Raw genomic sequence first — 24,261 nt, 5'->3', positions numbered from 1 at the left:
GTCCAGGAACGTCGGCAGCGTACCTTCCTTGCAAATCTTTGGAAATGTGGTCTGTATAAACTAATTTCTTACCTTATTATGATCCACGTTTTACTAGTTACCGTCAAAGTCATTTAGACGGAATATGCTGCGGCTTTCACCATTTTACGTGAAATTAAGACTTACATTCTGCACAAAAGTGCGGCTTGCATCGAACTAGTTGTCTCTTTGTCCACTGCCACAGAGCTGCATGTGGATATTCACCACATTTTGAGCGCATTCGTGGATCGGCAAATTAAGCCCTACACAGAACGCCTAATCAAAAGGTCTTTTGAAGTGACAGTTAGCGAAGAGTGCACTCAAGTCGGTACCCTGGCTTTTCCAACCTGTCGTGGGTACCCCATTGGCTCAGCCTCCGCAGGGCTTGCAATATTCGTACACAGTTGCACATACATACAGAGGGTCGGGTTGCTGTCACAGATGTGAATGCTATAATTCGACCTGAGTATAGTTTTAGCTAGAGTACAGTGTTGCTATGCAGACAAAGTTTATCTTAACTAAATATAGCTCAAACCATTCATGTCTAAACCGTTACCAAAACAGCGTGAAAGCGCCATTTTGCCATCCCTCGGCGGCAGAGACTTAACGTGCGTTTCATAAAGCCGAAAAGCACCTACAAGTAATCGTCGTCTTTGAGAAATGGCGTAGCAGCAGTTCGTGAGAATACTTTAATTTCGGAAGCAACATCCGCGTAACTTTAATCGCTTGAACCGACGCAGTCCAGTGCAGTTGACAATCTGACCACGAACTACCACGAGCCACAAAAGTTCAAAATGTGTGCAAACTTCCAGCGTTAAACAGTACTCCCTTAATGAAGAAAAACAACCTTCATTGATCTCCATCATGTCTGCCTTACTGTGGCTGCCGAATGAAGCAGCGTGCTGGGTCTTTCAGTTCCAGCTGCACTTCCACACACACACGCATTACTGATGGCCGACGAAAGCAATTTCCTTCGCGCTAAATGAGCGGTTCGTTCACGTCTACTCGGTCTGGTACGGTTCTCGCTTTGCGGGCCCGCGTTCTCTAGGGAGACGTGTGCCGTAGACCGCTCGATTTTCCGCGCCCCCAGCCACAGTTCCGCGTGAGCAGGTTAAGCGCGCTCGATTGATCCGCCGACGTCACCTCAGCTTCTATTGACACGTGCGCGCGTCGTTTCAAAAGCGCCACGGGTGGGGGAAGAGGAGCAAGAAAGGGGGGGCCAATAGAAGAGCGACGCGTGAGTCAGAAAAACAACCGCACTAACGCCCCTTCGCGTAAATCATGGTCCTCGGCTTCGACTGAAGAGCGGGGGCGAGGGTGTGGGGGAGCACCTACCTTGATTGGCCCATTCAGAGCTATCGCGCTCTCTCCAGCTTCGCCTGGAGCTTTCTGTTCATTCCCACGGCATCCGTTGAGAGTGTGTGTCTCTGTTTATCGCCTCGCAGGGTGGGGGAAGGGGGGAAGTGTGTAGCAAGGAGGATAGACAGCTTCGGCCAGATCCCTTGTCGAGTGCCTTGTCTTAATATCTCTGTACGCTTTATTTCCATTGTCTGGCGAGACTGGCTCTCCGCACCGTGTGTTCTGCCCTTCCTTTACCCTCAGCCTCTAGTAGCGGAGGACTGGCAAGACAGTCCTGGATCTCCACAGCGACACCGGCCCCCTCAACTCCACACGCAGTTTGCCTTGGTAGAGCGGCGAGTCATGAGCAGACCACGAGTCGTTCGGCACCTGTTGCTGCGGGACGCGACGCCGTCGTAAATTTCAAGCACGGGTCTTTCTTTCTACGGCCGATCGTCTCCTTGCGTTGCGGATCTCGGGGGGACGTCACGCTGCTGTTGTGTGGGAGAAGCGTCTCGGGTAGTGCTACAACCTGCCCACCCTCCCTCTGCAAACGGTGGCGTACTTTTGTCGTTTACGCAACAACCTTCACGCCGCAGTTAGGGAAAGGCTTTTTCAATACCGTGATTTGTGTGTGGGGGTCTTAGGTAGCCGCAAAGTGTTGCGGCAGCGTACAAAGAGTCCCTCGACGGATTCGCTGCCGTCTTGCCCGGGGTTTACGGGAACTTGAGGAAGGCCGCGAGTGGTTCTTGGACGAGATCACGTCTTGGCGAAGTATCTTCCGAGCAGCAGTCGCTCGGCTGACAGCGACATCGGGCTTTCGAAGAAGACGGTTGCATTGGTGACATCTATGTCTTCTTCCACTGGTGTTTTCCTTTTGTCGGAGTGTTTGCGGAGACCTCTGGGAATATTCGGCTGAAAAGAATTCACAGAGTGCTTGCGTCTTCAGGAAAGACTGATCTACTCAAGCAAAGGAGACGGATTGTTCTTCGCAGGTGAGGAACGTTGGCGTCCAACCTATTCTAAGGAATGTGCGTTTGTGTTTCTCTTTCTCGTACTTTTCATATGTAGATCGTAGGCAGATTGGACGCACTACGCACATTAGGGCCAACGTCTTTAAATTTTTGCGCTGATAAAGAGATTGTGCTTAAAATCAACGGAACATAAACAAACTGTGTTTAAAAATATAGTGTTGTTTTCAGTCGAAAACAACTTGCACCTCATGTCCACATCAAGGCAATAAGGGCAATATGTAGTTCAATGTGTTGCTTGGTGTAGCTTAAGTTGTGGATAACACAAGCTACCGACATTGTTTACGAACTGCTATTCGGGATAAGCGCGCATCATTCTTGAAATTTTCGTGCAAACTTTTCCAGAAAAGTTTCCGTGTGCGTAAAACGTCGTGCGGTATGCTTTAAAGCTGTTATTCGGCTTTGAAAGCTTCAGCGTGTAATGACATTTTCGGTTGAATGAATAAAATATTTAACGACTGAAAGTGTCAAATGGAGTCTGCTCAGATGCTATGAAACAAATCAGCCCTGTTAGATTGGAAATAGGGCGTTGTCTAGAAGGATTGAGAGGACACAAAAAGCGCAAGGAGCCTATATTTAACAAAAAAGTCTTAATCTTAAGTTAATGACAAAACGAGTTTCGCTATATCGAATAGTAGATAAAGAGTTACGAGTCAGCTTGTGTGCTGTTTGAAACCCGGACTTATATCGATTTCACACGTTGTAGAATGTGACATCGACAGTTTTAAGTTATGCATGGATTCCTACCTGAATGCAACAGTTCATTTCTAACATTGGAGACAGAAATATATAATGTAAATGTCTATTCCAGGCGTTTCCAAAGTACTTTACGCCACCAATGACGTCCATTCACGGTCACAATGTTATACGAGCTGGAAACGGTGATATTGTATTGATCGCAAGAATAACGATACTCAAATTTAAAAGTTCCTCAAGGAACCGATTTTTTTTTTCGTGTACCAGTGCGGCGAGTGATTAGTAAGCCATTGTCACTGAGACTTTATGGCGACTTTCGTTACTCGTTATATATCACCTCGATGTTGTGCAAAAATATGTTTTGTGGGCCGTTATGTACGTTTTAAATGTTCCTACTGCATTCGACGCTTTACAAACAATGATCCTACAGGTAAATTTACTTCGAAAACATGTTCGCGGCAGAAAGAGGCCCTTTTTTTGGATAACCAGCGAGAAAATGGCGTGTTTCTTAAAGAAACACCACTCACATTCTTATTTACAAGCAAGGTGGCAGAACCAAACAAACAGTATCTATGTTGCCAATGAGAATTGTAGTTCGCATAAAAGCTTTGGCCATAAGAATCCAGAAGTACTTTTTTTATGAGATAATTTAGGGTAAATCATCGTCATCTTTCCATTTTCCCAATTGGTTTATTCGTAGGCCTTGACATTTTCAGACAGAAAGTTGCTATCGTTTACAATTTGCCTCTGTGTTTGGTGTGTTTAATGCAAAGTGAAAAACACCGGCGAATGTCCTTCCATGCAACACTTTTATCACTGACATCTTGCATTGGAAGACAGGTCGAATGCGTGGTGCTCAATCGGCTCTAACCACACTTAGAAACTGCCATCTCCTACACAGACACCATGTTGGGGTTCCGGCCGCATCCGTTGACAAAAGACGTGCACCTTTAACTGAAACAGGAAGTGATCGATCATTCCGGCAAGATCCAGGTCCGTGCCGTGCTTGCCTTGTTTATTTATTTATTCATTTATTCCTCAAAGGTCAACAAGAGACATTCCATGAGGGGTGGCCAAACAAGGAGGTATCAACATGTATGCCGATGATCTTGAATGGAGGTTTTAAAGTGATTGAAGTTGGTTGATGAAGTTGGGACACTGGCTGCTCCAGCTGGGCCTACACAACACGCCAGAAGAGTTGGTGGAAGTACAAAGGAGGGGCCAGCTCGCGCGTCTTCGAGGCACGAGAATAGGCCGGATCGTTCTGCTCCAACTAGGCTACCTGGAGCCAACCACTGCGTTGCAGCAGAGGTACCACGCCCTCCCGCCCCAGTCGCAGCTAAGATCAGAGTACCGCCAGTCCCGAAGAATATGCACCCCGAGCTCCACGCCGGCCGTAGGACAGCCAGAGCAAGGCACTCCTGTACCAATACTGCTCTAACCAAAACGTCTATATATATGTCGACGCGGCGAAGTACCCGTCCGGCACTCACGCTATGGGACCAGCAGTAACAAACGCCACTGGCTCAATTCAGATTATGGGCTCCGTTTGGGGCATGAACTCGAGCACAACGGCTGAGGAGACCGCCATAGCGGTACCACTCGGCTTCATACATCACAAGGCCACACATGAGGAACGCCACGCCAGTTCGATATATGCAATACTTACGGACTCACAGGCTGCGTGCCGCCCCTTCGTCAAGGGTACTTTATCTTTGCGGGCTGCGCGCGCTCTAAACAATCAATCCCGACACATTACCCACCGTTCGCAATGTTTAGACCCCTGGTCACGCCTCCATTCCTGGCAACGAGAGCACGCATACACTCGCCAGAGCAGCAACCTTTCGGGTGCTGTCGATGGAAGAAGAGGAGGAGGAAGCAGACACAGATAGCGCCTGCGTGGCTCTGCACACTTGCACTCACATCACAGAATATTACCATGCACAAAGAAGAACAATGCCACCACTGCAGCCAACACTGAGCAATGCCGAAGGTGTGGCATGGCGTCACCTTGAGACTCACATGTATCCAAACATATATATTAAGAGCACTTCTTCTCCCCACCCTGAACCCGAACAAATGCACGAGGTGCCAAGAGCACCGACCTACCCTCTACCATTCCGTTTGGGACTGCACAAAATCACCCGACGGCGTCTTACTCACAACCCTTCAGACCCCTTCCTCTTGGGAAGATGCCCTGTCAAGCACGGGCCCGACCGACCAGCGCCGGCTCATCGAGCGTACCGAGAAGATAGCGGTGGCCAACGCATGGACTCAGAGCCCTTCTTGAGACCGCTTTGACCAGACTCCACCCGCAATGCCAGCGACAGCTGCTCTGGTGGGCATGCAGGATCACGGTGGCCCATGGAGCCGTGGACTGAGGGCTCCACTCAGGAAGACAAGCAGATTACGCTTAAATGTTTTCTGCTCCTCCTCCTCCATTGGGCAGCCTCGTCTGTGATGCCAGAGGCAGTTGATAACATTGTATACAAGTTGTCAGCACTGACGGTGGAAAAGACAGCGACCAATATTAAACAGAAGAGTGAACCCATATGAATAAATGAGTAAATAAATTAGAATCATTACAAAATTCTGCCGCCGTGGTCAACTCGCTTGACGGGTTGTGAAAAAAAGGCAAGGACAACAGCGAAATTCAGATGGGAGCTTTCCTGATAGCGCGGAATACCATTCGGCTTCATTTTCAAATAATAACTGATCAATATAGTTGTGGCATCAAGCAACAAGTTCCTGAATTTTATTAACGAGCGTTTTACAAAGCTGCCCTTTCTTCTTCAATGCATTTTCGCTTCTATCAGAGAGGCCTGCATTGATTTCTGCCTTTGAATAGGACAAGTGAGCGACCATTTATAAGTCCCTCCAAAACACTGAACTCCTTACGCGGATGAATCGTTTTAGAATAACAAAACGCAGAAAAACGAGCTCCATCCTTTCGGAGGCCCGTACTTCATTCATCTACGCCCAATTTCTGCGGCGCAGTCCCCGTTGTGGACAAGAACGGATAGGGTTCTGATATGTTGATGGGCCTACCCGTAATGCTATACCCAATCTTTCTGCTCGACAAACAGCTCCAGGCTGCCGGCTTGGCATTTTCGTTAACGAGCTTTGTGACGTCGCACGACAATCATGCAAAGAAAATTTATGCTAGTCTGTTTCGGTCCTGTAGGAACAATCACATCTTTTACCCTTTCCGCTTGGAACAACGCGGGAAGAGGAACGTGGATCTCTGAACCAATCACCCTTAATGAATTGGGATATGCGGCTTCGCATAAGCTGGTAATACGTATAGAGATATTGTTGGTTGACTCCGCTTCCTAGAAATACGTTGCTTTGTCTAGTACCGCTAGAATTAAATCCAGGGCACTCACATTATTGCTAGCAACCCAAATTTGGTCGGTGCTCAGGCCTCAATTGTTCCTGCCGTAACAAAGTGCCAAATTAGGGCAAATCTACAGAGTGTCGCTTGATTAAGTTACTGGGCGGCTGCCGCACTGATGAAGCTCTCGTTAAGGTCGCATTACCTGTAAATGGACGTCTACTTAAGGCCGTTCATTTATTACAAAAATTAGGCACACGAATTCTATCGGCTGTTGACCTCTCAGAGGATTGCATACACGGAAATATGTTTTTGCAGATGGTCTAGAACAAATGTCGCCTTTTGACAGACTTAACACAAAGCTATTATAGGTTCTTGGAGAGACAAGGGTGGACACGGGGAGCGCCCTGAGGGGTGCTTTCGATCCACTGTCTGGTGTGGCGGCTCATGCGAGCGTCTTGTGGCAAAGTACTGACTATAAGATTGTACGAGTGCCGTTCGAGTCTTACCAACGAAAGAGAAATGTGATCAAGAAACAGTGAAGTTGAGGAAGTTTTCAGCGAACTTTTGGCTTAATTGATGTTGTACACTGGCGAAACAAAAAGACCAGCATTGGGCCGATGCAGTGTTATCTAAAACAGGATGCCTTGGGCCACTTGAACCAATAGGCCGTGAAGGTAAGATAAAGAGCAACGTAAAAGATCATGTGTGCAGCAGTTAAGCTCATCTTTCAAGATGAAAGCAATAAAAAGCTCGCTCTTTACAGATATACGTTTAAAAGTGCAGGAATACTGAAAAAGATGTCGTAAGTGCACCTCTGGAAGCACGACATTGAAAGAAAAACGCAGCTGGGGACGTTGAAATGCTTTTGTGTGATGTTCGTTGCTTTGTTATAAAGCACGAATAATTAGCGAAGGGGACTTATCAGTTCGTGAATAGTACTCCTATTATAGTTTATTTCTTATTAGCGAGAGCTTCACGACCACCCGTTTTATGCTTCAGCTGTTGCGAACCCTGAACTTGTTTGAAATCCAGCGCTGATAGCAGTGAACATGAGTACGTGCCAGAAGCGAAGCGTTTAGCTCTACTAATCACACCATTTGTTTCATCTTTGTAAGCCACAGAAGCAGTGCGTGGTAGCTTGGGTACATGATTAGACAGAAGTCCCTAGATGTTCTCAGCGGTCAGTCGGGAAGACAGGGTAGGTTTAAACAGTGCTATGAAAGTCCAGAACAGAACCATGGCGAAATTCCGGCTTCGAACGTACAGCTTGGAAGCGGTACACAGGCCTAGGGTTGTCGGCCCACGTAGTGTATGCGGCATGCATCAGGGACAATCAGGGTGACAAGACCACTTTCACATCTTCTGGCTGAATAGTAGACGTCGTGAGCTGCAGGACGCTGAAAATACTAGTGAGAAAGGAGAAAAGCTTGACCCTCTGGGCATGATTGTTAGTATGCTAGGCAGCGGAGGGAACTTAGACCACCCGTGCTGACCTTGTTGACATATTTTATAGCTTTGCCCAGAACCCAGAGTCCTCCGACTCACACAGCTGGTGACAATCTGAGACTGTGTAGCGTCTGGGTGCCTTGGCCACTGAGTGTTATGTGTCGTGTGCGCAAAGAGCAAGCAGATGACGGACGTTTCCCTCACAAGGCTCGATATTCATCGGCCCTTTTAAGGACAGCAGGTAACTGATACATTTTCATCTTTCGGTTGCTCCTAGAGTCGGGATTTCTTATACATGTTGCTAGTCCGCAAAACTGTTTTGCGTGAAATGGGCTTGTTTGGTATACTTTTTGAGCCTTCTAGACGCATGGAAAACATGAGAAAATCCGGGAAACTGAAGATGCCGGAATAAAATTTGCACACAGTCGGCAAAGGCATAATCCTTGATTGGTAGTTTATTGTTTGTTCTTCTTTATCGACATACCTTACACGGAAACGCTTTTGTTTAAAGTTTTGTTTAGTTTCGGTCTTTTGTTTGAATTTATTTTTCTGCATTGTCATAACAGTCCCTGACTCTTTGTACAGCATACGCATGTGTACAAACACAAAGCTCGAAGAGAAGCTCTTACCTGCCCTCTGGGCTTATTTGTAACGCAGAGGTAGGTCCACTCCTAAAACAAGTGGCAGCTAATATTGAATATTGAGAATTAGCTTGGCTATTTATTTTTTTTGTACCAGTTCCCGCAGTGCCACAAGTGCATTCGTGCAGATAACATCGTAGAAAAGCGTATGCTTATTATGAAATTCAAATATGACGAGTGAGAAGCGAAAATAAAAACGTATTCGCTGCTAGTAGAACACAATGTGTGATTAGAAAGGCTTGCACAATCCAGTAAAGACGGCACTTAGATACCCGAATTGAGGCAAGCAGACTGGCTGATTTACAGGCGAAGGAGGTAGTTTTGTTATGTTAATGGTGATTTTGACTCGCACACGGACTGTGACGATATAAGGTGCAGTATATACTAAATAAGAAAGTCCACGCATCTAAGGGACTACGGGACTTCCGCACGCGGTTGTATGTAATATTTGCAACAACCATTCTTGTAGTAGAAGAAGATTGATTTTGCAAGATTTGGTTGCTCGTGCACTACGAACGTAATGAATGGGAACAAGCAACGGCTTGGCGGGAGATCATATGATATTCAGTATTCATTTCGCGGAAAGAGCCCTTGAAACAAGCGTACTAGATCGCTATATACCGTTTCTTTTATTGAAACACCTTGGCGAAAATGGACGGTCACCATAAACATTAGGGAGTTGGCGATTTTTTAGCATGTTAGGCGTACTTTTGGTGGAATGAGTGGTACAGTAAATAACAGACGCAGAATTTCATACTTGACAAGCTACGCTTGCGCCCACAAAAGCTGATCCAAATAAGCCACATCATTTGGGGAGCATTTAAGCAGGATACTTTATATTTTACAGCGACAGCTGTTAGCGCCGTGTCTCCCAGCTTTACGCGCCGTTGTCGTCGGCGTCCTCGTAAGACGAAGGAGTCCGAGGAGGAAAGGGGAGAGAGAAAGAAAGAAAAGAGGTGCGCTACGTCGCGCTGATTGGTTCTCGCCCGTTTACCTCATTGCGCCTGTCACGCCGCACGTCCGCCTAATGTAGATGAATTAGCTGGGGCGCGCCAGCGCGCTACCCACATCGGCAGGCAGACGCAGTGCCGTACCTGACACTAGCAGCTTGTATACCCCTACTCCACACCTGCAATCTACAACCCTACTCCGAAATGCTGAACACTACGACCGCCATCAGCCTTTTTCCCCACTTCACCTTTCGCCGTGATTCGTGTTTCAACAGGGTTAACCGCCCGGTAAACTTCTGAGATCTGTTCTTAACGTCTCGGCGTGACATCCGCCTTTGCTCATACACAAAGCTATGCGTCTCGCTCATTACGAAAGTATAGCTGCAGCCGAGTGGCGCTTTTAACTGCCAGAAAATTACGCGGCTCCTAAGCAGCGGTTCAGAATAGAGAACAAACGGATGAGCAATAACGACGTTTCTGATAACGGGACACGACGTCACTGAAATGATCCTGAACGTTATCAAATTTTGCCAGTGAATTTTTGTGCGTTAATACAACCCGAATGGTCAAGAAGGGACTGTTGAAGTGAGCACAGGGTCAGTGTAACCGCATAAGATATATATTAGGTTGCAAAGATGGGGAGGATGGTATACGTCTTTGGGAAAATGTAATGAGAGAATTCGTAGGACTTTAAGATGTAATTGTCTTGACCATCACGAAACGATCGTGTTGTGCAGTGGCCTGGAATTGATTAATGACTTAAGCCATTCAACAATCTTGAATACGCCACTGCTTTCATTGAAATGCACATTGTATTATATGATGATTGTTAGCACTACAGATACCATCGTTCCTTTCAACAGTGCGCTCGTCAGTGACATTCGCAAAGTGTGATTCATATTCCTTGCATTACTGCATGTAATATGACGTAACAAAATTTTCGGTCACTGCGTTGAATATTCACGTATTGGTTGACCGGCGAAATCAAACAGCATGGTGAAAAGCTTAAAAACAAAAAAGAAAGTCCATGTGTCACTTATTGACACGCTTTTCTCACAAAGTTAAAAGCAAATAATGGTTCATGTGCGAAACACTTTTCCTCTACGGGGCCTGGGCATTTTTCATTTAGCACCGAAAAGTTGGCAAAGTGAGGATGCATACCTGTCCATGTTAATTCCACAACGGAGAGTGTACGGAAGAACAGTCATCGAGTAAAAGATTCATCTTGATCAAGCCAAAAGATACAATGTAGGGAAAAGAAGAAGATAGGACAGTTTTCTTCCTTTTTCTGTGTCGTGTCTTTTGGCTGGTTCAAAATGGAATAGTACCCATTGCCCAGTCGTCAGCATTGCTGAGCAAAAGATTTTCAGCCTAAAGAGAACAAGCTACGATGCAACTGCGTTCAGCCCTGCTGTCTAACTGCATTAGCTAGCTTCGAAACATTGCGGCCACTACTAAATGTCTCCTGAGAGAGGCATGATGACATGGAGTGTCTCCGGTAGTATCGAAAATATTTCCAGACTTTTCATGATTGTCGACTGTCCACTCTTCTGCAGGTGTCCAGGCTGGCGAGGAATCCTCGCAGTACATCATGATTCATGTCGTCTTTGGAGTCAGCCTGCTGTTTTTGACTTTCCATTCGGTGAGTTGAAAAAGTTAATAGGTTTAACCACTTAATGTGATGCTAGGTTGTACACGAGAATTGTAGTTATTATTAATCTGTTCCGGCTTCAACGCAAGACTGAGATTGCTTGATCAAATGGCCTCATCCTAGTGACCACCTTGCTCGACGTCTTATATATTTGAAAAAGGCTGTGTGGATAGTGAGGGTGTAATACACAAATATGATGATGCAAAAGTAATAAAAAAGTTGCTAACAAAGTCCTACAATGGCATCCAAATGAGTATTTATTAAAAATTTGTGAACAGAGAGAGCCCAGCAAATGAATTTTATCATTTTTAGGGGCTTTGGCTAAACACACTGAGTAGCTTCTGTGAAATTGCAGTTATGTGGTCGTACGCTTAGTTAAATTCTACATGTCATGGTATGTAGCAGGATTTAAATGCCAAAATGCAATAAGAAAACAGAAAGGCAGGGACGATGCCTTTGTCAACAAACTTCGTCGTTATGAGACTGACTATAAAATACCACGAACCATACTATAAATGACTATACACTACTATAAATACACTATAAACGACTATAAAATACGAGTTTTCATATGATATGTCTAGTTAACATGTGACTACTGCGAAAGCCACCAGCATTAGGAGTGATATCCCAGATGGTTCCTAGTGTGTCACTGACGGGATCAGTTTAGGTTTATAGACAACAATATGCACAGCTACAACAGGTTACAGTAGTCCCTGTTTTATTTCAACTGGGATGGTATTGTGGGAATGCACTACCATTTTATCTTTACTGATTCCTTCTTTCGTGAACTACACTCACCTCTTTTTGTACCGTACTTTTCTCTTTTGCTTTTTTGCTTGTACTGAAAGTTAGCCTGGAACGGAACTAGGTGCCTGGCAAGGCGGCCTTTCCATTAGCCATGGTGCCATGAGTGCGCTTAAGTACCGACAGGAGCAAAATAACTAAGAAACCGAATTTTTCAGCTGTCCGCGGAGGACTTATTTCTCAATGGCCCAGGTAAGTATTCCTTTACAGATTTTATTGGATTTGACAATGATTATTATGCCGTATTGCAGAAGGATAATGTACGATAGCTTATAGGAGAAACCGTGGAAATGACAAAGAAAAGCGAATCTATAAGAGAAAGGGTTGTTAAGTGAGAATAATAAAAATAAAAGAAAAAAAAAGAAAATGGCTAGCTCTTAACTGTATGGTCCGTGGTTACACGCAGCACAGACCAGTTGTTTCAATAACGCGCTCGGTAACTTGTACCATATTCCCAATTTTGTGACGACGAAAGTTGCTTTAAATGTTCGTGTAGGACAAAATAAAATGGTCGAAAATGGAGAATTCGGGAGCCAGCAAGCATTAAAAAATTTATTTGCAATTATAACGGGCCGCACAGTTAAGATTCGACCATTTCGTGAATGCAATGAAGGCAGTTAGGGCCTTTGAGGAAAAATTCACTGCGTATATGTATTTCTACGCTGCGCACCTTAGTTTATTATGCACTAAGCCATCTAGCGCACATATTAGAGCTGCATTTCTCCAAAACATGCAGTATTTATTCAGACGTTCGCGATGAAGTATTTTGATGCTTTTGTAGAATGCGATAACACGAAATAGCGGATATTTTGACATACGGATTTCTATTGATTCATTCAGAACAGAATCGGGCATGCCAGTAGCGACGGGCGTTGATATACTCAACTATATATGCCTCGCGCGCATTTCCGAGCTCATAAGAAATGCCCCGGAAGTTTTACGTTCCAAATCATCAACTGATTTGAAGGCTACACGAGTCTGCCGAACACCATAAGCTACAAGAGGTGCACGAAAGGAGAAACGCAGCGTAGTACTGAATCATTAGGCGATAAGGAACTGATACTTGGTTGCTGTTAGTGACTTTTTATGCGATCCATAAACAACGACAAAGACTGCGACGTTAACCGTTTGTCAAATGATGGCATCATGTGACTACTGGAGCGCAGAAGCTTTGCTGGATGCTCAGGCTTTAGTGTTAACCCGCCTAAACTGCGGTTCCTTAACGAAAGCGTTCGTTTAGGACTATCATAGCTGCAAAAGGAACTTATGATTTCTTTGAAACGCAATAGTGGTAACCAGTACAGCTAGCAGAAAAATTTGCTTTTCACCAGTGCAATTCGCAGCCCTTAATAGATGCCTGATTTTTGTAGGGAATAGGCACGTGCCGTTAGCGTGTTCAAACAGTGGCGCCATAAAAGATGCTATCGCGAGACACAACAGACAAGTGGCGCTGCCCAGCGGCTGTTTGATACACTGATGTTCTGGCGCCATGGTCTGGCGCTACTACTGCTACTTGAAAAGGCTGCCGTAAAAGGGCAGCTAGCACACAAGTGGCGCCGCCCACCGGCTATTACATACATTGATGTTCTAGCGCGACATCACAATGCTGTTCGAAACACTTCACTTACAACTACTTGAAAAGGATGCCCCGAAACGGTAGCTTTCCAGATCAAGGGAATACAAGCGCACTTTGCACGACCTGTCCTGGATAATGTCCGGAACGAAGCAGAAAATAATGATGGTGCACAGTGGTAGGTACAACGCACGGTAGCACAGCCTCAATTTTGCCATCCGCGCACCTGGACTTCAAACTTTCCGGATACTTTTAGTAGCGTGAGCTTTCTTCTTCATACACACGTTGGAGTTTTTTCTACCCCCATTCTTTTCGTAGTTTTCGTTTTGCTTTAAGATTCAGAATTCTATTTGACAATCACTTCTATTTGTTGAAATATTTGATATTTTAATGATGTTTTAATGACCACATTACCGGAGTGGTCAGGGCACAACTAGTTTCATGGACAAATTTATAATGGCCCCCACCCCCTATCTCTCTCCCAATGAGACCACAAAAGGAACAGCTCTGGATGAATGTTGAAGTGTCCAACAGGAACGCATTTTGTGCACGTTGTGAAAGTGAGAGTTTGTAAGGCGCCTAATGTTCGGAGCTGCTTCGAAGACCCTAAATTCTTGGTGAGCTGAAAGCCGCGAAAGTTGAGCGAGTGATTTCGTCGACTTAAGCCCGCTTGAGAAGACTTAGGTCTCTCCATAACGACTATTATTTCTTTTTAATTTTCGAACAGAATGCGGGATATCGGACCCCTCAAGGAGAATTGTCAATGGAAAGGCGGCACAAGAGGATCAGTTTCCATGGATGGTAAGATGGTAGAGTCCCTTTTGCTTTCATGTGGGTCCCCTTTCAGAATGCCGTGTTTCATGCTTTCTTAGAATGTTACTGACATACAGATTCAATGTGATAATTATTCCTACTTAACACTGCAGACAGGCTGAGAGCCAAACATAAAAGACAGTAGGTATTTGCATATATAAGCAATTTAAAGGCTCCATAGGAACAGAGTACCGTAGTGTGCATTCACAGTGCTTTAAAAATGAAATAACGCTAAAAAGTTCAACAAAATTACGCGCTCGCATGAAATATTGAATTATCTTTACTGGTTTCTAAATTTTAATTCACCTTCAGAGTGAATCAGGTAGCAGATGTTAAAATAAGTTGCTTGCGATTATTCACTAATTCAGAATTGAAATCGCGGTTTTTACTCGTTATATTGTTATTTGATTCAAAAACTGAGTCTGTGAGCTTTCAATTCTGTATATTCCATAAGGGCAGGAATGTTCAATACAAATGGACTGCCGGCAGCGCTTTCGCGCAGGTAACGAGTGTCGTGTATAAAGGCAAAGCTTGGGGAGCTCCACTCCGCATACAGCCCCGGGCAGTTTAAAGTTTTCTGTAACGGGAGACCAATTTATGGCGCTCAAAATTGCTCTATTTTCTTTCCTGCTTTCCATTTTGGGCCTTTAGCAATTGTTTCTAGATATTCGTATTCTTGTAACACTCGGTAGCTTTAAACTTGTAATCTCACTGAACTGAACCATGGGATTAGCGAAAAGACAAGGACTGATTTTTCAAAGACCTCATTGTTCTAGCGAGTAGACATAAAAATTGAATCACTCATTACGTGTAGTCCACATTCGTCGACCATACACCAAATATTCGAAGGTAACTATTCGTACAGCTTTAGTTCAAATCTCAATGGGGCCGTAATTGTAGCGGCGTTGCAATCACTGCCACATTGCCAACATTGTAAGGCACAGTCAGTGGTGGTTTCATGAGGTTCTTTTGGAAAGAGTGGTACGTGGGAGGTGGATTTGTAAAGCTTTGTATGTCAAAAGAAAAAAAAACAGTTGCTGCCCAGGATGCTTTCTCCATTCGAAATTTCACTATTGAGCGGGTATGTCCACCCGTACACCGCGACCAATTTTAAGTACGCCCCTCGGCACAATATGAAAGAAACAGACTTTCGAGAAGTAGTTCGGTATGCGAACGTGTCGAGTATTGTCATTTAGCCTTCTTTGTCCCTGTTTCATTTATTCTACAACGCCCCTGCCTGAGTTGTACGTCTTTCAGCCGCGTCCTGTCTCACCAACAGGTTTTCCTCAGGGTGCACTTTCCGGGACAGGCAACGCGGTGCGGCGGAAGCATCATAACAAAACGACACGTGCTTACGGCCGGACACTGCACGCTACTGTGAGTTTTATTTCCTCCGAAATTTTTCTCGAAATTAAAACTCACGCGCAAGGTTCCTGTCAGAAACACATCAGAACTCTGCGGATCGTAGTTCGTGTTGCCGTATAGTGTATCTTTTTTTTTTTCACACGGTAGAGCTCTTACACAAAAGCTGCACATTTGTGCTGAGTTTTTGCAACTACAGTGGAATCCAGAGGCAGGCAATAAAACACGATTGTAAGGCACTGCATTCTAAGACGGGATGCCACATCATGTTACGAGGTAAACTCATGTTAGCATGGGTGCAGCTAATTTTAGGTTTTGCGAACAGGCGACCGTTTAGCTTAAACCTGGGTTGTTGTTTTTCCACTTTTTTTTGTCAAGTGATCGATGCCAAATCGGCACAACAGCCCTCACTACAAACAAAAGGAGTAAAAAAAGGGTGTAAACTGTCGTCTAGCGCACACGCTTTTATAAAAGAGTGTGCGCTAGAGGACAGTTTACGCTCTTTTTACTCCCATATAGGTGTATTTGTGTTTAGAGTGCTTGTACAACTGTATACGGTGTCAGGTTGCTTACTGGAAAGTCTACAAATGCGCGCCTCGTGGCCAATGTTTCTTGACATTGTGATCGCTAGTTCAAAGACGACTAACTGAGGAAGAGCGCAGCTGCCGAATCGTAATGAAAGCTTTGTAATTGTAATGAAAAAACAAACTTGGACAACGCTTAACCCACCCCAAAAATTACAACGCGGTGGCATCAGAGATTCCTCCTGCGCATGTACTTATTTTGCGTCACAGATTCATAGATCTTTGGGTGTCCTCGTTTCCCTCCCGGCGCAGTGGCGCAGCCGTTAAGCGATGCGCCACTGCCAAGGCTGTTGGCGGTGGGTCTTCTGAGCCAGCGGTGGGGATTGTAAGACCTGGGTTGCTCGTCCCGAGCTCCTCTAAGTTTGAACAGATATAGTCCTTCGGTTATATATCTATCTCTCGACCAATGAGCTGATGCGTAGTGCCAGTGTGGACAGGTAGCAATTATAGCGAATTCATGTTAATAAATTTCATTGCCACTGACCCTGTTGGGCGGGTTGCCCTCAACCCAGTAGGCAGCTGGGCCATATGCTTTTTCGTAACATAGGCGGACGAACGCAAGTTTTCTTGATGAGCGGGACCTCTAGTGGATCGCATTAATAAATAAATGTCACACCTTGGACGGCTAAACTTGCATTTTCAAATAGGTGAGGCGCAAGAAGTGTCCGTAAGTAAAGGTGTGCTTCGCAGTATTTTAACCAGGCCAGTACGGGGTGAAGAAAATAAACAAAGGAGCCTAATCTAAGCGTGCTCATAGTTCGCTTTCTTTCGTTCCTCTGCAGAAACGACGAAGAAGCTGTGACAATAGACGCCATCTACGGCAGTAATGACATCAACAAAGGGACGAAGCTCAGGGTCATGAAGATGCTGCGGCATCCCCAGTTTGATCCGGCCAAGTTCCACAATGATATCGCCCTTTTACTGGTATTTGCCCTTATGTGTGCTCTCATAAACATTCACAGTTTTTCGATGTCATTCGCACTGCGGTCATCGTGAAGCCGATTTCGCTTTTAAGCATTCTTTGTTTGACACCACTACAGCATGCCATGCGGAGGCAAGCATAGATGGTGATGATAGTGGGTTTTTATGGCGCAAGGGCACCTGTGGGCAGATAGCGCCATGACACAAGGTGTTCTCGTTTGCTCAAGGTGGGGTCAAAAACCCATATAGAAAATAATAATAATAATAATAATAATAATAATAATAATAATAATAATAATAATAATAATAATAATAATAATAATAATAATAATAATAATAATTGGTTTTGGGGGAAAGGAAATGGCGCAGTATCTGTCTCATATATCGTTGGACACCTAAACCGCGCCGTAAGGGAAGGGATGAAGGAGGGAGTGAAAGAAGAAAGGAAATATATAAATACGCATAGAGAAAATTTCATGCAGACTGTCAAAGTAAGAGGCAGCTGTACTATTTCAAGCCTATAAAAAATATAGAAATACGCATAGAGAAAATGTCATGCAGACTGTCAAAGTAAGAGGCAGCTGTGGTATTTCAAGCCTATAATTTTTCAAACCAACACCTTAGCGATTGTGGAATCTTTCTGTTGTTTGGAGATGCACGTGACGCATCAAATTCAGGGAAAAAAGGTATTAATACTGGTGGCATATTAGTCAGCAAAAAAGTAGTGGAAGACGTGCTGCGCAACTCACTGTTTTGTTGAATATTTCTTGTTGCATTTGCTGGTTGGCATAAAAAGCATCTCATTTGCAAAGGAAAGGATGCTAAATTCGCCTTAAACGAAGAACTCAGCTATAGCTAGAGCACATATTGAGCAAAGCTGCGCGTTCGCGTTATGAACAGCTTTGCACAAAGCGCCGTAAAGGGTTAAGACGATGCACATTTAGACAAGCCTAGCTTAACTGGTGGATCTTAGGCTCAATAGTTAGCACTGCGTCTGGTATATGGGGCGCGTAGGTTCAAGAAATGAGATATTTCAGTTTATTCATGTCTCGGGTCCTACAGCTACAAACACTTGTGCTATCATGAATAAATGTGCTGCCAATTTATTATATTTTAAAAAGAAACAAATAGCTGCTATCGGGAGCGATATTTGCGTTGCAGAAAGGCAAGGAGTGAAAGTTTGTGAAAAAAGTGGAAATTTCATGAGCGGCACATGCCTCTTTTGCGATCGTTTTGATGAGTGTGATGTCAACCAGCAATCTCCATTTTGGTGTGAAGCAAGGTACTGTACATTACGCAGGTCGACAAACCGTTCGAGTACGGCAGTAGTGCAAGACCGATATGTCTTCCATCGCAACCGGTGAACATCTTCAACTCTGACGTCATGGTCGCCGGCTGGGGATTTCTCGAGCAAGGTAGCGGCCCGTTCTTAACGCCAGCGTTTTGCGAACGTGTCTTCGGTTTCGAAGGGAGCGGAAAGAAGCATTAGAGTGCAGTGCCGAAATAGTCTTCAGACTCCACGTGGTAGTGGCGTGGAGAAGTTCATTTTAGTAAACGTGCATGAAAGGCCACTGGAAGAATCATCGGTCTTATTCCATTTCGTTAATAAGAAGTCTTAATTCGTGAATTCACTCCCTTCAAAGTTTCGTCCCAAAGGCTGGATGCTCATGAACGAATGGCATCTCAACATTTGCGCTGGTGTCCATCTTCAACTATAGTGTAACGACAATGACTGCGATTAAAGATTGGTTCATTAGGGTTTGTAGAGTCCGATAGATAACTTAAAGACATGGAGTCGTGGAGATTATCAAACGCATATCCGAGCCGATCGTTTGAGTCGTCCATCCCTACAGCATTGTGTATTCAGTGGACGTCTGCACCAACTAGCGCAGCAGCTAGACAATGCACTTGCTGCATTTTACTTGGCAAAACTGTCAAACACTTCACTCCCACAGAATGAAAGAAAACTGCAATTTCCAACAAATGAAAACGTACTCCTGCTCTTATCACGAAACTGCTCGCTACTGCCACGGGAGATAGACTGAACAGTCCTTTTCCGAAATTTCAAAAACATTTCTAAGACAACCTGTCAGGTATGCAAATAAACCTAAAATTTATTTTTTTAGAAATTTCAAAAACACTTCTATGACAACCTGTCAAGTACGCAGATAAACCTAAAATACATTTTCGATTAAAACTACGCTGCCAGCAGGTTCCGCCTTGCCGCCGTCAGAGCTGCTTTTAGAAACAGGCTGTACATCAAAGAGCCTGCTAAGGCGTCCCGTTTCTTCGAGGAAATCTTGTCTATTTCTTGCTTTGGGAGATGAACGCTGTGGTCGCAATGAGTGCCGTTTCCTTTTCCCTCGCAGACGGCAAAGCAGTGGACTACCTCCGGTACACGGTCGTCAAAGTTGTGCCCAATGCTCGGTGCGCGGACAAGTTCCAGCACACGGGCTACAAGACAGAACTCATGTACTGCGCATATCGGCTCAACACCGACGCCTGCCAGGTGTGTGTTCGTTGAATTACGTCTCGCACTGCAGTACCAATTAATTATTATTTTAACCCATCGACTCTGCTAGCAATATTAATAATAATTAGTATTGGGGGGAAGTAAATGGCGCAGTATCTGTCTCATATATCGTTGGACACCTGAACCGCGCCGTAAGGGAAGGGATAAAGGAGGGAGTGAAAGAAGAAAGGAAGAGAGAGGTGCCGTAGTGGAGGGCTCCGGAATAATTTCGACCACCTGGGGATCTTTAACGTGCACTGATATCGCACAGCACACGGGCGCCTTAGCGTTTTGCCACCATAAAAACGCAGCCGCCGCGGTCGGGTTCGAACCCGGGAACTCCGGATCAGTAGTCGAGCGCCCTAACCAATGATCGAACCCGGGAAGAATCAGTTTTCAGCATAGCTTTTTTTTTTCACCGCCTATTGGAAGAAATCGTCCTGGCTAACTTCCCTTCTTTTACCCGTATACTATAATATGTTTTTGGGGAAGGAAATGGCGCAGTATCTGTCCCGTATATCGTTGGACACCTGAACCGCGCCGTAGGGGAAGAGATAAAGGAGGGAGTGAAAGAAGAAAGGAAGAAAATGGTGCCGTAGTGGAGGGCTCCGGAATAATTTCGACCACCTGGGGATCTTTAACGTGCACTGACATCGCACAGCACACGGGCGCCTTAGCGTTTTGCCTCCATAAAAATGCAGCCGCCGCGGTCGGGTTCGAAGCCGGGAACTCCGGATCAGTATCCGAGCGCCCTAACCACTGAGCCACCGCGGCGGCTTCGAACACGGGAAGGATCAGTTTTCAGCATAGCTTTTTTTTTTTCACCGCTTATTGGTAGGAATCGTCCTGGCTAACTTCCCTTCTTTTACCTACGTTCTTGTTTTCTCCGCTTCTCCTTCAATTCAAGAGCGCCGTTCAAGTGAACCACTTTCTGTTCCTCTCCTCTTCTCGACATGACAGGGCGATTCGGGAGGACCTCTGATGACCCGTGTGGACGACGGCCGCTACGTCCAGGTCGGCATCGTCTCGTACGGCATCGGATGCGCCCTGGACGACATGCCCGGGGTGTATGCTCGCCTAGAAACCTTCGTGCCCTGGATGATGAGCTACATCGACAAGTACGCGAGCTACAAGGACCTCAAAATGAGCGAGCCCACATAACCCACAAGATAATGAATGCTCAGACTACGAACAATTGTTTCTTTTTGGATGCTACGAACTGGTCAGGGCTTTTTTTCTCTTTTGTGGGCGTTATCTCACCTGCAACGCCTGACAGCTGAAATTTTCTTGTTTTGTATTATTTCGAAAGCCCTTTTACAGGGGCTGTGTTGTTGACTACTTGTTATGAGAGCTCCTAAAGAACAGAGAAGTGTCAGCTCGTTAGGTGACAACTTACACCGCTGCCCGTTAAGCACGCCAGCTAGGTGACAGCACATGAAAACGTTCGTGCCTGGGAGCTGGAAGCCTATTTTGTAGTATAATATGGGGCACATTTGAACGATATTGAGTCTACCAACTTGGAGACAAGCTGAATTCAGCCAGCCGACATTAAAAAAACTTCAATGTATTCTTGTGCCCAGCGATTCTTACGATGTCATTCAATGCAGGGGTTTGCTTCCAACGTTTAGCGTTTCACAGCACAGAATAACCTATCAAAAGCGAACAGCGTAAAAAAACTGCGTTGTCGAGTAAACTTGGAATCTGTTTTGAAAAGTGGTCGTGGTGACCACCTCAAACTTCTTTTTATGCAAGGTCGCTATGACAAAACCACTGCGAAATATGTACTAATGTGTCTATTGCGTAGTCCTAGAGATCTAAAACATACTGTGGTTAAAGGAGTATCTTGCAATTGTGACGGCCAAGGGTAAGCTGCTTATGCGTTCATCGCATTTTTACTGCGGGCTGCAGTTGTTTATCCTGCCGCTGTTCAAAACCGAAAGGTGTTTTCTAACATGGATATTTATTGTTCGTCGCAGCGGCAGTTAGCAGTAGCTTTCAGGGGAAGAGATTAGCTAGTAGAGTTGTGTGTGTGCGTGTGGGGGGGGGGGGGGTGGCTAGAGGCATAATTTCATAGGGACGGGGCAAATACGATTATGAGCGGTGTGCGATTTCTACTATACGTAATATTTATACTACACCTTTGTGGGCTAATTTGAACGAGTAAGAATTTGCAGTAATAATAATGTATCTGGATGAACTCATTATCAGAAAATTTTGGGTTGTAATTCGCGCACAATTTACAATGTTGAGAGCACCAGCTTTCAAGGGAAAAGATATCCGGGAAAGACCCTGTAGTTTGTTGCCATGCCAGTTTGATTAAAAAGAGATATAAAGAAACTGCATGCAAGCTCCACACATACAGATTGAAGGAAAAAAAAAAACTCTAAGAAAGTGCTAATAAATGCAAACCAAAGCTCTAATACAGTCTTGGGCGCTGTTGGCGAAGAAACGGCAACGAAGGCCAGACTTCAAATGCAGCTACGAGTGGGCCCCTCTGTCGAGCGCGTTGCGTTGTCCGAAAGGGTAACAGTGCACGTGGACAGGAGACTGAACGGATGCTTTTTAGGGCGGGGTGATGGGTGCGTCGGAAAAAGGTGTTTGACACCTCTCCTGAATAGTATCTGTCGCCCTGATATCTTCAGTCCCTAGGAGCTGGCTTTCGAGTAATTCGGATGCACCGAAGAGGGGGAACATGGAGGAAGTGCAGAGCAGCCTGGATGAGTGCTGTAACAATGAATAAATGGGATTGAAACCTGATTGTGTCGCTATGGCTAGCCGCAATAATCTACACCACCACGCGTACAGTGGCCTTTTTTTTTGTCTTGCGACCAGGCGACCAATTTTTGTTCGGTTGGAGGTGCTGTATAAGCGCCACAATTGCTGCTACGCCGAGTGTCGCCGTCTGTCTTGAAGAAGAATTAAAGGTGGTGGGGATCGAGTCCCAGAAGATTGATTTAGGGTCATGTCTCTGCATGCCATGTTTCACATAGAGAACTCATTTGCACGAATAAAAATATCGCAGTAAGCAATAAAGCAAACCAGCCTGTTATTATAAGGAAGTCGTGAGAAAGGGTTACTTCCGTTACTCAAGCATCTGTTCAGTTCCGCACCATACGATGCGGGGAACTGTCAGGGCGAAAGAACTACTCGAGACGTACCAACCCCGAACTAGAATCTTGTCATCTTGTATTCTCCTGTGCTTCAAACTTACCCGAGGTAGCTCGGGTTAGCTCGGCTAAGTTCAGAGAAGCGTTGCGCCAGCTGAAGCAAACTGAGGGGATGAAGGCGTTGCGCCAGCTACAGCCAACTGAGGGGACGAAGCTCGGGTAAATTCGGAGGAGAGTCCCGCCAACTGTCGCCAGTGGGAGACAGGTGGTAGGTGGTAGTTAAATTAATGGCTTGTCACGACATGTTGTTCGGGAAGAGCAACATAGGTCGCACAGTCCCTACCGGTGGCTGTGATAGAAACAGCCACATGGCAGTGCCGTGGCGCATCGCTTAACCGCTGCACCACTGCGCTGGTAGTGGGATGAGGACTCACACCATCTGTGAATGTCAAGTACATTAACCCATTCAAGCTATCAAGCCATACCCTTAAGGCAGAGCTTAAGTGTCCCCTCCAATTTATGTATGAACATTTGCTTTCGCAAGTCAATCCGGTTTATATACGTTAAACTCTGTGCCACGTTTTGTTTTTGCGCAAACAAAATGATCTGACGTATCATAGGTGTTGAGTCCCAAGAACATACTTGAAAGCAGTAGGCTACTGTAAGAGGTCTGGTAAATAAAAGTTGACTCTACTCTACCGTTCCTTTGGTCAGCAATGTAAGTACAAAGTAGTAAGACTAGGAGGACACTGTTCTGGTGCAGTACTGTTTACGACGACAAAGACGTTGCAGCTAGTTCTGTTGGGAGCCGATTTTTGTTTGTTCCTGACTGCGGGTTGGCACACTTGCCGCTCAGATGGCTCACCTACAAGTTTTTAGCTCAACACTACAACTGGTTACAATGTCGTTGCCATTGTCAACAGTTACACGCTGAGTAAACGAAATGGCTAGTGAACACTGACTGTAGCGCATGTACACGAAAATCATCATCATGATCATAGTCACCACCGTTACCAGTGTTAAGATCTTGATGGTGATCATCACGTTCATTACACATAGAAGTGCGCTTTGAAGGGCATTTTTTTTTAATTGAATTTTTTATCCTGAATTTGTAACCTTACGTCACCACCCTGCTTTTGAGCTAGCAATCTTTCAATCGTTTCTTGCTAATTTCTACGCGGATTCTTTGAGATGAATTTGTTTTCTCTATGCCCTATGCTTCAGGGAAAGTGTCTTTCTACAGATTTACCACACACTGCCTAAGTCTGATCTCCTCGGCTAAATTAGTTTTATTGGGCTAGCACTAGATGGGCCTCTAGCGAAAAAGCCGTCACTAGTCATGTTGCAGAGTCGGAGTAACTAGGGTAAGCTCGGTTAAGATGATGATGAAAATATGTATTGTAGTACAGAGAGGGTGGGGAAGAAGACCGTGGTGTCCTTAGTCCGGGACTTCATTGGCGTAAGCTTCTACCCT

The 24,261-nt window shown here is 45.2% G+C and overlaps 1 protein-coding gene across 2 annotated transcripts; it reads left to right on the top strand.

Moving 5' to 3' along the window:
- Positions 1-1,479: 1,479 nt before the first annotated feature.
- Positions 1,480-21,721, top strand: LOC144104527 (venom protease-like). 2 transcript variants are annotated; one of them, XM_077637608.1, is made up of 9 exons: positions 1,480-1,912; positions 11,014-11,099; positions 12,074-12,107; positions 14,216-14,289; positions 15,581-15,678; positions 17,030-17,171; positions 18,469-18,583; positions 19,538-19,677; positions 20,641-21,721. In XM_077637608.1, exons 2-9 carry the CDS (start codon positions 11,049-11,051, stop codon positions 20,839-20,841), a joined length of 855 nt encoding a protein of 284 aa, XP_077493734.1. In that variant the 5' UTR covers positions 1,480-1,912; positions 11,014-11,048; the 3' UTR covers positions 20,842-21,721. The 2 variants fall into 2 exon arrangements, with proteins under 2 accessions (XP_077493734.1, XP_077493733.1); XM_077637607.1 differs by having other exon boundaries at positions 1,480-2,351.
- Positions 21,722-24,261: the final 2,540 nt, after the last annotated feature.

Source organism: Amblyomma americanum, chromosome 9, assembly GCF_052857255.1.
Source record: "Amblyomma americanum isolate KBUSLIRL-KWMA chromosome 9, ASM5285725v1, whole genome shotgun sequence".
Lineage (NCBI taxonomy): Eukaryota > Metazoa > Arthropoda > Arachnida > Ixodida > Ixodidae > Amblyomma > Amblyomma americanum.
This window is presented reverse-complemented; position numbering and strand designations above follow the sequence as displayed.